This window comes from Molossus molossus, unplaced genomic scaffold (genome assembly GCF_014108415.1).
Source record: "Molossus molossus isolate mMolMol1 unplaced genomic scaffold, mMolMol1.p scaffold_m16_p_23, whole genome shotgun sequence".
Lineage (NCBI taxonomy): Eukaryota > Metazoa > Chordata > Mammalia > Chiroptera > Molossidae > Molossus > Molossus molossus.
The window spans coordinates 14,629,365-14,643,422 of record NW_023425359.1 but is presented as its reverse complement, the minus strand read 5'-3'; the positions used below and the strand labels follow the sequence as shown (position 1 = coordinate 14,643,422).

The window sequence follows — 14,058 nt, the reverse complement described above, 5'->3', positions numbered from 1 at the left end:
ACATTATGTTATCTATTTAGAGTCAACAGTCCACCACACTAGACTTTGAGTGAGCACAGTACTTAGCACATAATAGGCAACTAATACATTTTTCTCAAAATAAGTTGGGGTTTTACAGAATAGATTCAACTAAAACAAAACCTTAAAGGTATATTATGTTCTAGCTGTATACAAAGTACTATTACATATATTGATCCACCTAAGCAATGCTAATGGAGAGAGAATATGAGAATGACTTATGTATAATGTTATAATAAAGGGATGGGAGAAATATACGCAACTAGAAATATTTTAAAACTGATGTTAGAAAAATAAAAATGTCTTGCTAAAAAACAACCTTTGCCCTGGCTGGTAAGACTCAGTGTTACCACAGACCAGAGTCCTGGGTTTGAGTCTAGCCAAGGGCACGTGCCTCAGTTGCGGTTCATCCCCAGCCCCAGTTGGGCTCGTACGGGTGGCAACCAATCATATCTCTCTTCCTCCAGCTCTATGTGAAGATTAATGTAAAAAAAATATCCTAGGGTGAGGATCAAAAACAGAAAAACAACAAATTCAGTATAAAGTCAAGAAAAAACCCAGAAAACCTATATCTCAAGTTTTTAATAAACTGTGAAGCTGGGATCCCACAAACTTCCAGGAAAAAACTAATTCTTTAAAAGCAAGAAATAACCCAGCCAGTGTGGCTCAGTGGCTGAGCATCAACCCATGGACTAAGAGGTTGTCAGTTCAATTCCCAGTCAGGGCATATGCCCAGGGTTTCAAGCTTGATCCTCAGTGCGGGGCATGCAGGAGGCAGCTAATTAATGTGTCTCTCTCGTCAGTGTTTCTATCTCTCTCTCCCTCTCCCTTTGTCTCTCTCTAAAACTCAATAAAAACATATTTTAAAATAATAATAAATAAATAGCAAGAAAGAGCCCTGACTGGTTTGGCTCAGCGGTTAGAGCGTTGGCCTGCGGTCCAAAGAGACCCGGGTTTGGTTCCCGCTAAGGGCACGTACCTTAGTTGCGGTTTGTCCCCGGCCCTGGTTGGGTCGTGCCGGAGGCAGCCACTCGATGTGTCCTTTTCACGTTGATGTTTCTCTCTCTCTCTCTCTCTCTCTCTCTCTCTCTCTCTCTCCTACTCTATCTGAACAAAAAAAAAAAGGAAAAATGTCCTCCGGTGAGGATAAAAAAAATCATAATAACAATAATAATAAATAAATAGCAAGAAAGAGACCTGGCTGGTTTGGCTCAGCAGTTAGAGCGCTGGCCCAAGGACCCAAGGGTCATGGGTTTGATTCCCAGTCAAGGGCATGTACCTGGGTTGCAACTTTGGTCCCCCACCTGGTTGGGGAAGTATGGGAGGCAACCAATCACTGTGTCTCTCTCACATTGATGTTTCTTTTTCTCTCCTTCCCTTCCTTCCACTCTATCTAAAAATCAATGGAAAAATATTCTCAGGTAAGGATTAACAACAACACCACCAACAAAAAGCAAGAAAGTGGTCTGGTCCACAGCCAGTTCTCAGAGTGCTGAAATCCAGATAGATGAAGGCAAATTCTCTCCCCAAGCCTTATGACCAAGAACCATCAGAAGGCAGGGCACAGAGCAACATTAAGGGGGAGGGGTTGACTTTAGAAAACAGGCAGGTATCTTTAGAAAGACAATCTGGCTGAATTGCCTCTGGCAACCACCTTACGCTATACTTGCTTTTAAGCAAATCAAGACCCTACAAGCCGGCTGCAGGGATTGTATCATCACAATTTGCAGAAAATAAAATGCACAAGAAATATTGGTGGCAAGTTTTAAATAATACTTGTTCAAATTCATACTTTGCTTTTTTTTTTTTTTTCTTTATTGGTTTTAGAAAGAGAGGAAGGGGGAGAAAGAGAGAGATAGAAACATCAATTGGCCTGCATGCCCCCCTCTGGGGATGGGGCCCATAACCTGGGCATGTGCCCTGACCAGAAATCCAACTGGCGACCTCTTGGTGCATGGGTCGATGCTGAACCACTGAGCCACACCGGCCAGGCCAAATTCATACTTCAATGAATAAAAGAATAAGTTCTGGCAGAGAAATAACTGCTAAGACTATTGACAATGTCACAGAGTCCTGAAGACCTAGTATTTGTCTGGGATGTGATATTTGAATATAAAACTATATTATCCAAACTAAGGCCAAAGCACCTACTTAAGAAGGAAAAGATGTAATTCAAGCTGATCACCAAAAGAATAGTGTCCCTTTGGGGCAGAAAAATAGTTATGGCTTCTTAAGAACAAAATTCTAGAGATTCAAACATCCGTTCCTGTAAATAATACTATAAATTACTACTACTGCATTAAATAGATTTGAGGTCTATTTATATATCATCTGTTGGTCCAGTTAATAAGGTTACATGCTACACTAAAAACATATGTATGTGTCTCTTCAACACAAAGAGACACTTATGTGCAAATAAAATCTGCTAGTGTCACTGTATTAGCATTGTTACTAACTTTGGTTCTGCCAAATTCCTTATACAGTCCAAAAATGAACACTTTGAAGTGTTTTGATAAAAGTAAGTCCCATAGTGGTGGAAGAAGGAACTAACAGTACAAGGACCTGGATGTAGGAGAGTGTGCTTGCTTAATGCAGAGTCAAGAAGGACCAGTTCATGAAGGAACCAAAAATCATACTAAGGAGTCTGTATTTTATTCTAAGAGCAATGGAAAGCTATTGCAAGAGTATCTGGTACACATACAGCAGGTATACAAAACTCCACCCTGTCTGCTACTAACTTAAGGTCGATCAGGAGAGACAAGGGACCCATTTCCTGGGATTTACTGTCATTCACCTAGCCAGTATCTTCAAATTGGTAATGTATGATTCTAAGGCTTAAAGAAAAATTTAAATTGATGAGGGCCAGTGACTCTAAATCTGAATAAGAAAAATTAATTTTGTGTTTAGTATAGTATGACCAAAGTAAAGATCAGGTCATTATTTGCACAGGAAACTCCAAAATAAAAATGTATTTCTCCCTATGTGAATGGCACTGTCACTGCCAAAAACTCCTGAAAATTTCCAGAAAAGAGAAGTCATTTGTTTTCTAGCATGAATCACCTCTGAAGTTGCAAAAACCCACAGAAAGAGCAGGTTTACCTTGTAAGAATTGTTTTGGGTATCTCTGTCCATGAGTAGCCTGTTATTTTTGCTTATTTCGCTTCCTAATTTCCACTCTGTGCCACTAATGGTACTTACACTGCCTATATATTTTTTTTATCATGTCTTATTTTCTCTACACAATTAACAAACCCTCCAGGTCAACAATTATGAATTATTTATTCATTTTTGTTTCTCTCATAGCACGTAACACAGTACCTTATTAGGAATACAAACGATTCAGTGCTGTGGCTTTTCTTCTTTTAGATGATGAGACCATCTAACTCCTATAATTTTTTATTTTTTAATCCTCATCCGAGGACATTTTTTCATTTTTTGTTCAGAAAGAGTGGGAGGAAGAGAGAGAAACATCAACATGAAAGGTACGCAGCGAGTGGCTGCCACCCACATGAACCAACCAGAACCAGGGACAAACTGCAACCGAGGGACGCAGGCCGACACTCTAACCGATGAGCCAAACCAGCCAGGGCCTTCTTAGGAATTTTTGTATGGATTTATGAAACAATGTCACAATATTTTTAATATATAAAATACTGATTTCAAAAATACCACCATCTTCAAAAATCTGATTAGAAATTTTCTATCTTGCCTATATCATAAAATAGGGAAGCATGTTCATTCAGAGGCACTGCACCCGTGTGCACATGCTCTTTGCTGAACCCCTAACACGGACAACCCATTACACTTGCACACTGATAAAAACATGTGCAAAATTAGGAGCAGGTTTGGTTGCTACTCTGTGCTGTGACTGGTGTCACCAGAATGGAAGTGGTTCCTGCAATTCATTTCTTACCATCACTGGACAACAAGATATAGATTCTATTGTATTAAAGCTTCTTCCTACCCTCTGCATCTTTAGAGATGAAAAAGTCTTATAAAACAGTATCAGAATTTTTGACTATTTAACATCCGGCAAATACTTCTCTAATTTACAGGCAACAAATATGATTAAAATTCAGAGATACAAGTAATTATATACAAATTATTCTCATGCAGAAAAACATGGAAGGAATCGTGGATGACATCCTCAAATCAATGCAGCACCACAAATTAAATTGCAAGCTACTGTAATATAAGCCTGAAGAGAACCGAAGTCACCAGGTAGACTTTATCAGATAAATACATTATTAAGATGCCCAACTGCCAGAGAAGCAGAGAAACAAGAATGAGAGGTAGACAGTTTCAATAGCTAGAAACCCTTTCATTATTTTAACCAACCCCCTCGGACTCGAAATTAAAAGTGAGCTTGTTCAAAGAAACTCTACTTATCATTAATTTTTGTTCTTTCACAAATAATCAAGGATATATAATATAATAAAGTCCCAAACTACTGGGACTTTTTAAACTTTTCTTATCAGTATCTTGGCATAATCACAAGATCCAAAAATTCCTAAAATGTCAACATAGTTCATTAGAACTTCTGAATAGTTTCCAGTAAGCATATCTCTACAAAGAGCTCGTAAGTTTTAGTCCCAAACAAAGAAGTTTAGTATTAGGGTAAGTATAACCCTATCACTAGAATGTATGATGTACATTGTTTATTCATTCTCTAATTTTGATTTAATGTCTAATAAAGAAATTAATGCCCCTGGCCGGTTTGGCTCAGCAGTTAGAGCATCGGCCCACAGACCAAAGTCTCATGGGTTTGATCCTGATCAAGGGCATGTACTCCAGTTGCGGTTTGGTCCCTGCCCTGGTTGAGGTGCAAGAGGCAACCTGTCAATGGTTCTCTCTCTCTCTCTCTCTCTCTTCCTCCCTCCCTCTCTGTCTGAAAATGGAAAAATTCCTTGTGTGAGGATTTAAGAAAAAAAAATAAAGAGAAATTAATGGAGCTTCTTTAGCCAGCCTGTGAGCTATTTCAAGACAAAATTGTGTCTATGTAGCTTTCTTTGTAATACCTGGACTCAAGTTCAGAGTAAAATTTCAAACTTATGTGGAACTATATTTTCATATTTCACCTTTCTCCCAAACAACTGATTTTCTTCATTTAACAGAGATAATTTTAGTTACTACAAAATCTACAAACAAATATGAGTCTCCCAGAGATCTCTATTGCTGTCATATGAAAATGGGTAGCCAGACTTCTTTTTCATTTTGAATTGCTGACACTGTTACAGATGTCCCCCATTTACCCCCTTCTCCCCCTACCCAACCCATATCCCCCCAGGCCATTGCCACACTGTCTGTGTCCATAGGTTATGCATATACACATATACATTTGTTCTCTGGTTAATCTCTTCCAGTCCCTCCCCCTCAGCCCCTCCCTTCTGAGATATGTCTGTCTGTTCATATATCCATGCCTCTGGTCCTATTTTGTTCATCAGTTTATTTTGTTCATTGGATCCCACATATAAGTGAGATCATGAGATATTTTTCTTTCTCTGACTGGCTTATTTTGCTTAGCATAATAATCTCCAGGTCCACTCATGCTTTTGTAAAGGGTAAGAGTTCCTTTTTCCATAGTCGTGTAGTATTCCATTGTGTAAATGTACCACATTCTTTTTTTTTTTTAAATCCTCACCCAAGGATATTTCTCCATTGATTTTCAGATAGAGTGACAGAGAGCGGGGGAGACATAGAGAAAGAAACATTGATGTGAGAGAGACACATCAACTGTTGCCTTCCACACGACCCCAACCGGGGCCGGGGACAGACTGCAACCGAGGTACATGCCCTTAGCGAGAACTGAACCTGGGTCTCTCTGGACCACAGGCTAAAAGCTCTAACCGCTGAGCAAAACTGGCCAGGGCCACAGAGTAGAATTACACATATGTATTTTTAAATGTTAGCATTCAAATACAACATTCTATGGTTTAAAATGCAACATTCTCTATCTCATTTAATTCCCATAATGATATCCTAACGTGGATATTTTCATGATCCACATGTTACATATAAGGAAATAGCTTTAGAGAAGGCAACCTGCCACCAGAGGGAGAAACAAGACTGGAGTCTTTGACTCTGAGTGTAAATTCTTTCCACTAAATCACAATGAAGACCTTACTTTAACATTGTACTAAAAATCATAAAACAAACAAACAAAAAAACAAGTGGAAGTTTGTCTCTTTCCTACTTTTTTACCCTAAACTGACTTCCCTCAAATGCCTTTTAAAATATGCTTTGAGCCCTGGCCAGTTTGGCTCAGCGGTTAGAGCGCCGGCCTGCGGTCCAGAGAGACCCGGGTTCGGTTTCCGCTAAGGGCACGTACCTCGGTTGCAGTTTGTCCCGGGCCCTGGTTGGGTTGTGAGGGTGGCAGCCACTCGATGTGTTCCTTTCACATCGATGTTTCTCTCTCTCTCTCTGTTCCTCTCTCTCCCTCCATTCTACCTGAACAAAAAATGGAAAAATGTCCTTGGGTGAGGATAAAAAAAAAATGCTTTGAGGTCCGGCCGGTGTGGCTCAGTGGTTGAGTGTCGACCCATGTACCAAGAGGTCGCCGGTTCAATTTCCGGCCAGGACACATGCCCAGGTTGTGATCCCCAGTGGGGGGCATGAGGGAGGTGACCAATCAATGTTCTCTCTCATCGACATTTCCATCTCTCTTTCCCTCTCCTTTCCTCTCTCTCTAAAATCAATAAAGGAAAAAAATAAAATATGCTTTGATGATCTTGAATTGAAATGCAGAAAAGCAGAAAAAAAAGAAATGGCCTAAAGATCAGGAGAATCAACCCCAGTTGTAGCTTCCTTTCCAGGCATGCCCAACTTCAGGAAGTCCCATCTCTCCAGGTCAATCTTCCTAATTGGACATTGGGAGCAATAGTACCAACAGATTAATCTCACATTATTTTGAAGATTGTGAGTTTATAAATGAAGAAGACTGTGGAAGAGGGAGTATGAGAGTGAAGCACCCACCAAAAGACTGTCCCACAGCCCCAACCCCAAAACTGTTTCAAAATGTTACTTCCCCCGTAAGATTAGTTGATTTAGGAAAGCTCAAAGTGAAAGACACTGTGCAAAGTTACCTTTGGGATCCTTTTGGGATCCAGTTTCACATGATTTTATTATTATAGATTTTATATATAAGAAGTATTAATGTAGTACCCCAAATGTGCTATGCCTACCCAGTATTCCCATTCTCTTCCTCTCCATCTCTGGCTGGCAGACCCAACTTCACCAGCCCAAAATGACACATCTCATTCTCCCCTTCCTGGCCTGTCCATTACATCTCACTGAAGTATGGAAAGAGGATGAATTGTCAAACCAGATCTGGGTCTAAATGCCAGTTATGCCCCTGTCTAGCTGTCGGCCTTTGGGCAAGTCCAGTGACCTTCTGTAAGCCCAAATCGAATCTCTAAAACAAAGGTAATACTACCAATATTGCATAGTTGTTACAATGATTATCAGTGGTGTATGTGTCCAATTAGGATCTGGCACACAGCAGGCACCCAGAAACAGATTATCCACCTCAGAACTGCTTTAACGACTAGATGAGAGGATGAGTCAAAGGCCTAGAGCATCGGCTTGGCAGGTATAGTAGGCACTAAATAAAAGTTTGTCATGTCCTCCTCCCTCTGGTCCTTTCCTCCTCATACTATGTCATTTCATCTTTCTCATCGATATTATGACAAGGTGTCCTAAACTGACCTCTACTCTTGTAACCACATACCAATCCATTACATTTGGTTTAAAGCACAAACCTGATTAATTACATCAAACATTTATTTAGCACCCTTCAGTGACTGGACCACTGACTGCATAATATGCGGCACTCCTCAGCAAAAATGCAAGGTCCTTCCCAACCTTTCCCATTTTATCTCTTAGGATTTTCCTCCCCTCATACATATGCACATGCCCACGCCCCTACACAGTTCATCTGTTGTTTCCCAACTGCTGCACGTTCATGCCTCCAAGCCTGCCCAGAATGTTCTGGAGGCCTATTTATGCTTCAAGACATAGCTCGAGCATCATCTCCTCTTGAGAAATTTCCTTAACCCTGGAATTTTCTTCAAAATGTATTCTAATTCTGCTGACCTTGTTTCTAGCAGCTCCAGCCCAACTGTGAAATCCTGCAAGGCAAGGAATAAGCCTCATCTTGTCAGTATGATTCCCAATGTCTAGTGTAAGTATCTATGCTCAAAACACATTTGATGATCTTTGTGATATAACCTTAATACTGCTCTCATGAATAATGGCAATCTGGAAAATAAGTGTCACTACAAATATAAGGTATTTCTAGAAACTCTTTGAGATCTCTTAAATCCAATTAATCTTTAAAAATCTCAAAAAGACTTAAAAATGCTGAGATAAAATTTACACAAATGCTCACATCAGAAGGTATATTAGGCCGAATTATCAGTAAATAAATAAACAGTATCTCAATACTTATATTTATTTATAAAAACTAAAGAAATTTCCAGAGTATCTTTGACTACATTCTTATTTTCAGTAGAAATTTTTAAAAAATCGAGCAGAAGCGGTTTGTCAGTGGCAAACACTGAGGTTTCCCCCTAGAAGGACATGTCTGGTCTGGGTTGAGTGAGCACAAGCAGTACGATAACCTCGCTGCGTGCACATGAGTTCCCGTCAGAGAGTGAGCCAAAGAGTGAATTTAAGATATTACCTCCTGTTTTCAAATGACTTACACCTTTTTCAAAATAAAACACTGAGTAATTTTACCTCTACCAATCATTACCGGGACTGACTTATATTTTACATAATCTGTAACTATTATCTGTATAATTGCTATACACATACTTGATAAATAATATAGAAATCCAAAACATCAGTCTGAATAACATGTTTTGAACGCACTTGTTTAAAATCAAGTCCATTTCCATCAGACAACAGAAACAGATAAACTGCAGCATTTGGTATATTTGGTATAAAAGGAAGAGCACTATTTCAACTCTTTTTAAAAAATGTTACATGTGAGTTTTGTTTCTTAAATTCCAAATATAACTCACTGTATTTAGCACCTCCTGTACTTTCCAGTGTATTAGATAATTGCACACCAAGTTAAAAACAAAATAAAGAAAAACATTTCTGCCACCCACCCTTTTCCAAAGAAATGAAAATATTAAACATATAGAACACCTTGTAAAGGTCGGCATGACAAGCCCCAAGCTATTTTTTTTTTTTAATATAAAAAATTTGAGGATTTAGAAGACTTAGGGTTACAAGGGAGAGAGGAAGAGAGAACTGTATAATTATTAGCTTTGGTAAAAAAGATAGGTTAGTAATTTTCAAATCCTGCTCTGGTATGTGCCTCAGTGGCTATGGGCTCCCAACCTCCCCTCCCCCCATTAACTAGAGAAGCTCCTTTTTTTTGGTCTGTTTATGCACTGAACTTCTTTTTAAAAATTTATTTGAACAAAGGTATCTATAACCTTAAAAAATCTAAAAATCACTAAGAAGGATTTATCAATATTCAATGGGTAATACTGGCATCAATACCTAATAAAATAAACAGAAGTATTCGGTATTTTAAAAATGGTTTTAAAATGTGGTAAGGTATTAAGAAGTAGAAAAGACTAATGTCTGTAGTTGCTTTACCTTTATGGATTAATCTGTTTCTTCTGCTTTTGATCAGAGATTTATGGGGTATATTGTTTGTTTAGGGAGGAGACACACAGGTTAACCTTTTTCAACTTGATTTTGGCAGAAAGATAATGGATGGTTTTAGCAAGGAACTGGCTGTGAACCCAAAGCAAACAACGGTGGAAGGGAAAGATGTTCAAGATGAGAGGTGACATTATTGGGTATGTTTATTTAGGTGGATGGGAGGGGGCCTACAAAATAAACCTGGAATAAGGTACATACCTATCCTACTTTGATGGAGATTTACAGAAAAAATTAAGTCCTTTCCCAAGGACATTCCTTATTTTTACCATCTACCTACTCCCATGCCTCCACTTCCAAACCAATTAATAGCATCAAAAATCAGAAATGAGCTGGATAGTATGGCTCAATGGACTGAGCATTGTCCCATGAACTGAGAGGTCCTGGTTCGATTCCCAGTCAGGGCACATGCCCGGGTTTCAGGCTTGATCCCCCGTAGGGGGGGCATACATGAGGCAGCCGATCGATGTTTCTCTCTCTCCCCCTTCCTCTCCCTCTAAAAAAAAAATCAATAAAAAACATATAAAAATTAGTAAAACAAAACAAAAAACCCAGAAATTAGTGTTTAACTAAAGAAATTTATGAAAAGTCATTTTCTAAATAAATCAGACTATGAAAAACATCAACCATTTTATATGCTTTGTTTTCTTTGATGAAAAAGCTATAAACCCAAGAGCCTCTTTGCCAATGACTTGCACCATGATGCAAGCAGATGACAAGGATGACCAACTTCTTCCATGTTTCTCTCTTTCCTCAGCCCATGGTATTACAGGTTGAGACTGTGACAGAAAAGACAATAAAGTTTCAAAATCATCTAAGAAGAATCTAGTAAATTTTTTTGCCTTTCCAAAATGCTCATGTAGCTAGTGAGATGAAGGGCGATTTTCTCATTTACCAAACTTTCCATAATGTGGAAATTATGGAGAATGTAATTGAGTCTTTCCATACTAAGACTCATTAATTACAAAATATCAAGATCAGAAGAAATAAACACTAACATTGGCACTTTGAAAGCAAACTGTGTAACTACACACTGATAAAAACTATCCTTTCCATTGGTTTAAAAAAAATTGATGACCAGATCAACAACAGTAATTCTAACTACTTTAAATTAGTAACACTTATCTCCTAAGACAAGTATATATTCTTTTGAAGGTTTAGAAATTAAAATGCTAGTTTGTTCCAAACATGGGGATACCAAATATGATTGTCATATATATCTACCTGACTTTGGTCCTTTAATTATTTTGTTATGTAGTTGACCCATTTAATAGAATATTAAGAGTTTCTTTCCTATGATAAATCTATGGTGACAGTAAAGCAATTCTATACTTACACTAGAATGCTGATAAAATGCTGATGCCTACAAGGTAAGTACTGTAACTTAGAAAATCCACATACAAGACTGTATACATGCAGACTTTTCTATGCTATTTTCTGGACTTACTCACAAACGAGGAGAAGTTCCAGTCATTTATTTTCTCAAAATAGATAAGATATGAAGGTTATGTGCAAATTATTTATACAGATATTAATTTCCTCAAAAGAGATCTAATATAAACCATCCTATTAGGCATAATACCATGGTTTCTGGCAAGATTCCAAAATGTCTTCTTGCACTGAAATTCACATTTGAAATAAACTAATACATGGGCTAGATGTTTCCATCTTCTTTCACAATGAGAGGAGGAACAAATAAAATTTAATGTATCTGTAACAGGTTTTAAAATTTTGTACCTTCAACAAAATATCAAATCTTAATCTGACTACATAAGTCATTCCTCTTAAAATATATGAATAAGTTTTGTTTATGAAATACGTATATCATATGGATCACTACTAAATGCACAGCAAAGGTAAGAGTAATTGCATTTGTATTGTTTTATATATAACATTTATTTTCTGATTATAAAACCTACCTCCCCAAAGAGATAATAATACATTGGTGTAAACCTTTCTCTGTGTTTTAAACAAAAATAGAGCTCATCTCTGATATATATACAGTCTTAAATCTGGGAATTTTTTTTTTCTCCATCCTCACCCGAGGACATTTTCCCATTTTTTGTTCAGATACAATGGAAGGGAAAGAGAGGGAGAGAGAGAGAGAGAGAGAGAGAGAGACAGAAACATTGATGTGAAAGGAACACATCGAGTGGCTGCCACCTGCACGACCAACTAGGGCCGGAGACAAACTGCAACCGAGGTACGCGCCCTTAGCAGGAACTGAACCCGGGTCTCTCTGGACCACAGGCCGATGCTCTAACCACTGAGAAAACTGGCCAGGGCGAAAATCCTGGGAATTTTTTTAAGTGAATTATTTCTACATAGCTTTCTAACCACTATGTAGTGTCAGGGGAGATGCAATTCATAGCTATACCACCTGAGGGCACTCCTAAAACCCTGAAACTTTTAGAATCAAATTTTTACCTACTAGGATGAAGGAGACATAGTCCTACTTGAGGTTCATAGCCTCAGTAGTGGCTTTTTCTTTTTTTTTTTTTATCCTCACCGAGGACATTTTTCCATTTTTTGTTCAGGTAGAGTGGGAGGGAGGGAGAGGAACAGAGAGAGAGAGAGAGAAACATCGATGTGAAAGGAACACATCGAGTGGCTGCCACCCGCACGACTGACTGACCAGAGCCGGGGACAAACTGCAACCGAGGTACGTGCCCTTAGTGGGAACCGAACCCGGGTCTCTCAGGACCGCAGGCCGACGCTCCAACCACTGAGCCAAACCCGCTGAGCCAAACCGGCCAGGGCCTCAGTAGTGGCTTTAAAAACACATTTCAGAAACCATGTGTTTCTTCATAAAATCTGAGATGAAGATAAATATGTGTCATTTCTACCTACTGCATATTGTCTGGGCCTTATATCCTTACAACAAAAGTTGAGGTTCTAGAGCAAGATAAACAGAACTAAGTAACTTCCAATGAGAGCATTTAAAAATTACTAATGAATCAATCTCATAAGACTATCCTGCTAGACTTCATGTTTACATCAACAAATACAAGTCCACATTTCTATAAAGAATACTAAAAATCCAAGAATTACTTCAAATACATGATTTAAAAGTTGGTCAGAAAAGATTTGTTTTAACTTATATATGGCACTTCAGTTCAAGAAAACAAGTCAACCACAGGCACGTTACCTGTTTCCTGTGAATTCAACACTTCTAAGGCATGCATCATGGCACTTGCAAAGACATTGGCATCCTCTTTGCTGCCAAAGTTGAGACCATACACCTGTCTAGCGTCTCGCCACTGGTGGAAGGTCTGTGTAGCTTGATTGTACTTCAACCCTTTAGGAATGGCACAATTTATCACCACCTAAAAGACAGAAAATTTTTAAAAAGTCAAGTTAATAATTGGCAAAATCAACAAATCCTGATTGAATATTCATTCATTCATATTTGTTCCAGGCAGACCTTGGCAAAAAATAGTTAAAACAATTGTCTTGGGTAAAATAAGTCTGCAGAAGTAAGTCTGATGGAAGTCAAGCTGTCTGATGGTTACAAAGATCTGGCCTTAAAACAATAAATCAGCAAAACAAAAGTTCTCTCTCTCATTAAGCACATTTAACATGTCTACTCAAGTATTATAAACTCACAGTGTATAAGGCTTAAGCATGTACCTCAGTGAACACTTCCATGTGGCCAAACCTCTGATCAAGAAACAGATCATTCTCAACTCCTCTCACCTCCCCTAAAGGTACTAGCCACACTTATAACTTCATAGATCAGTTTTGCAGGTTTTGGGATTTTATATAAATGAAGTTACGTAATAAGTATTGTGAGGTATCTGCCCTTTTCCCCCTCAAAAATATTTATGAAGTCATCTGCTGAATGTAGTTGTGGCTTCTTTGTTTTTTTATAAGCAATGGTGTTCCATTGTACAAATCATGTTTATTTAGCCATTCTCCCATTAATGGACATTTTTATTATTTGCAGTTTGGGAATATTAAAAATAGTGATGTTACAAAGACCCTACTACATGTCTTTTTGTACACATTTCCGTTGGGCATATACCCAGGAGTGGCTGTCACAGGCCACAGAGAGCTTCAACTTTAGTAGAAAACTCCAGGTAGCTTTCCAAATTGGTTCTATCAATTTTCAACCCTGAAATAGAATACAACAGTGTGCACAACTAAACACACAATGCAACTTTACCATTGGTATTGTCAGTCTTTATTTTAGCAATACTGTATCATTGTGGTTCTAGTTTATAGTTCCCTTATTATTAATTAGATTTGGTACTTTTTCATGTTTTAATGGCTATCTGGATACCATTTTTTATTAATACCTGCTCTAATTAAATCTCTTGCCCATTTCTCTTCTGAGTTGTCCATCTTTCTTTATTGCGTTGT

At 38.3% G+C, this 14,058-nt stretch overlaps 1 protein-coding gene across 6 annotated transcripts in view; it reads right to left on the bottom strand.

The window, feature by feature from the left end:
* Positions 1 to 14,058, bottom strand: part of ENAH (ENAH actin regulator) — a 126,177-nt gene that overhangs the window by 42,984 nt on the left and 69,135 nt on the right. For all 6 annotated transcript variants that reach the window (XM_036277680.1, XM_036277684.1, XM_036277679.1 and 3 more), the window contains exon 3: positions 12,845 to 13,022. In XM_036277680.1, coding sequence (XP_036133573.1) covers positions 12,845 to 13,022 — 178 coding nt within the window. The remainder of the gene's footprint in view (positions 1 to 12,844; positions 13,023 to 14,058) is intronic.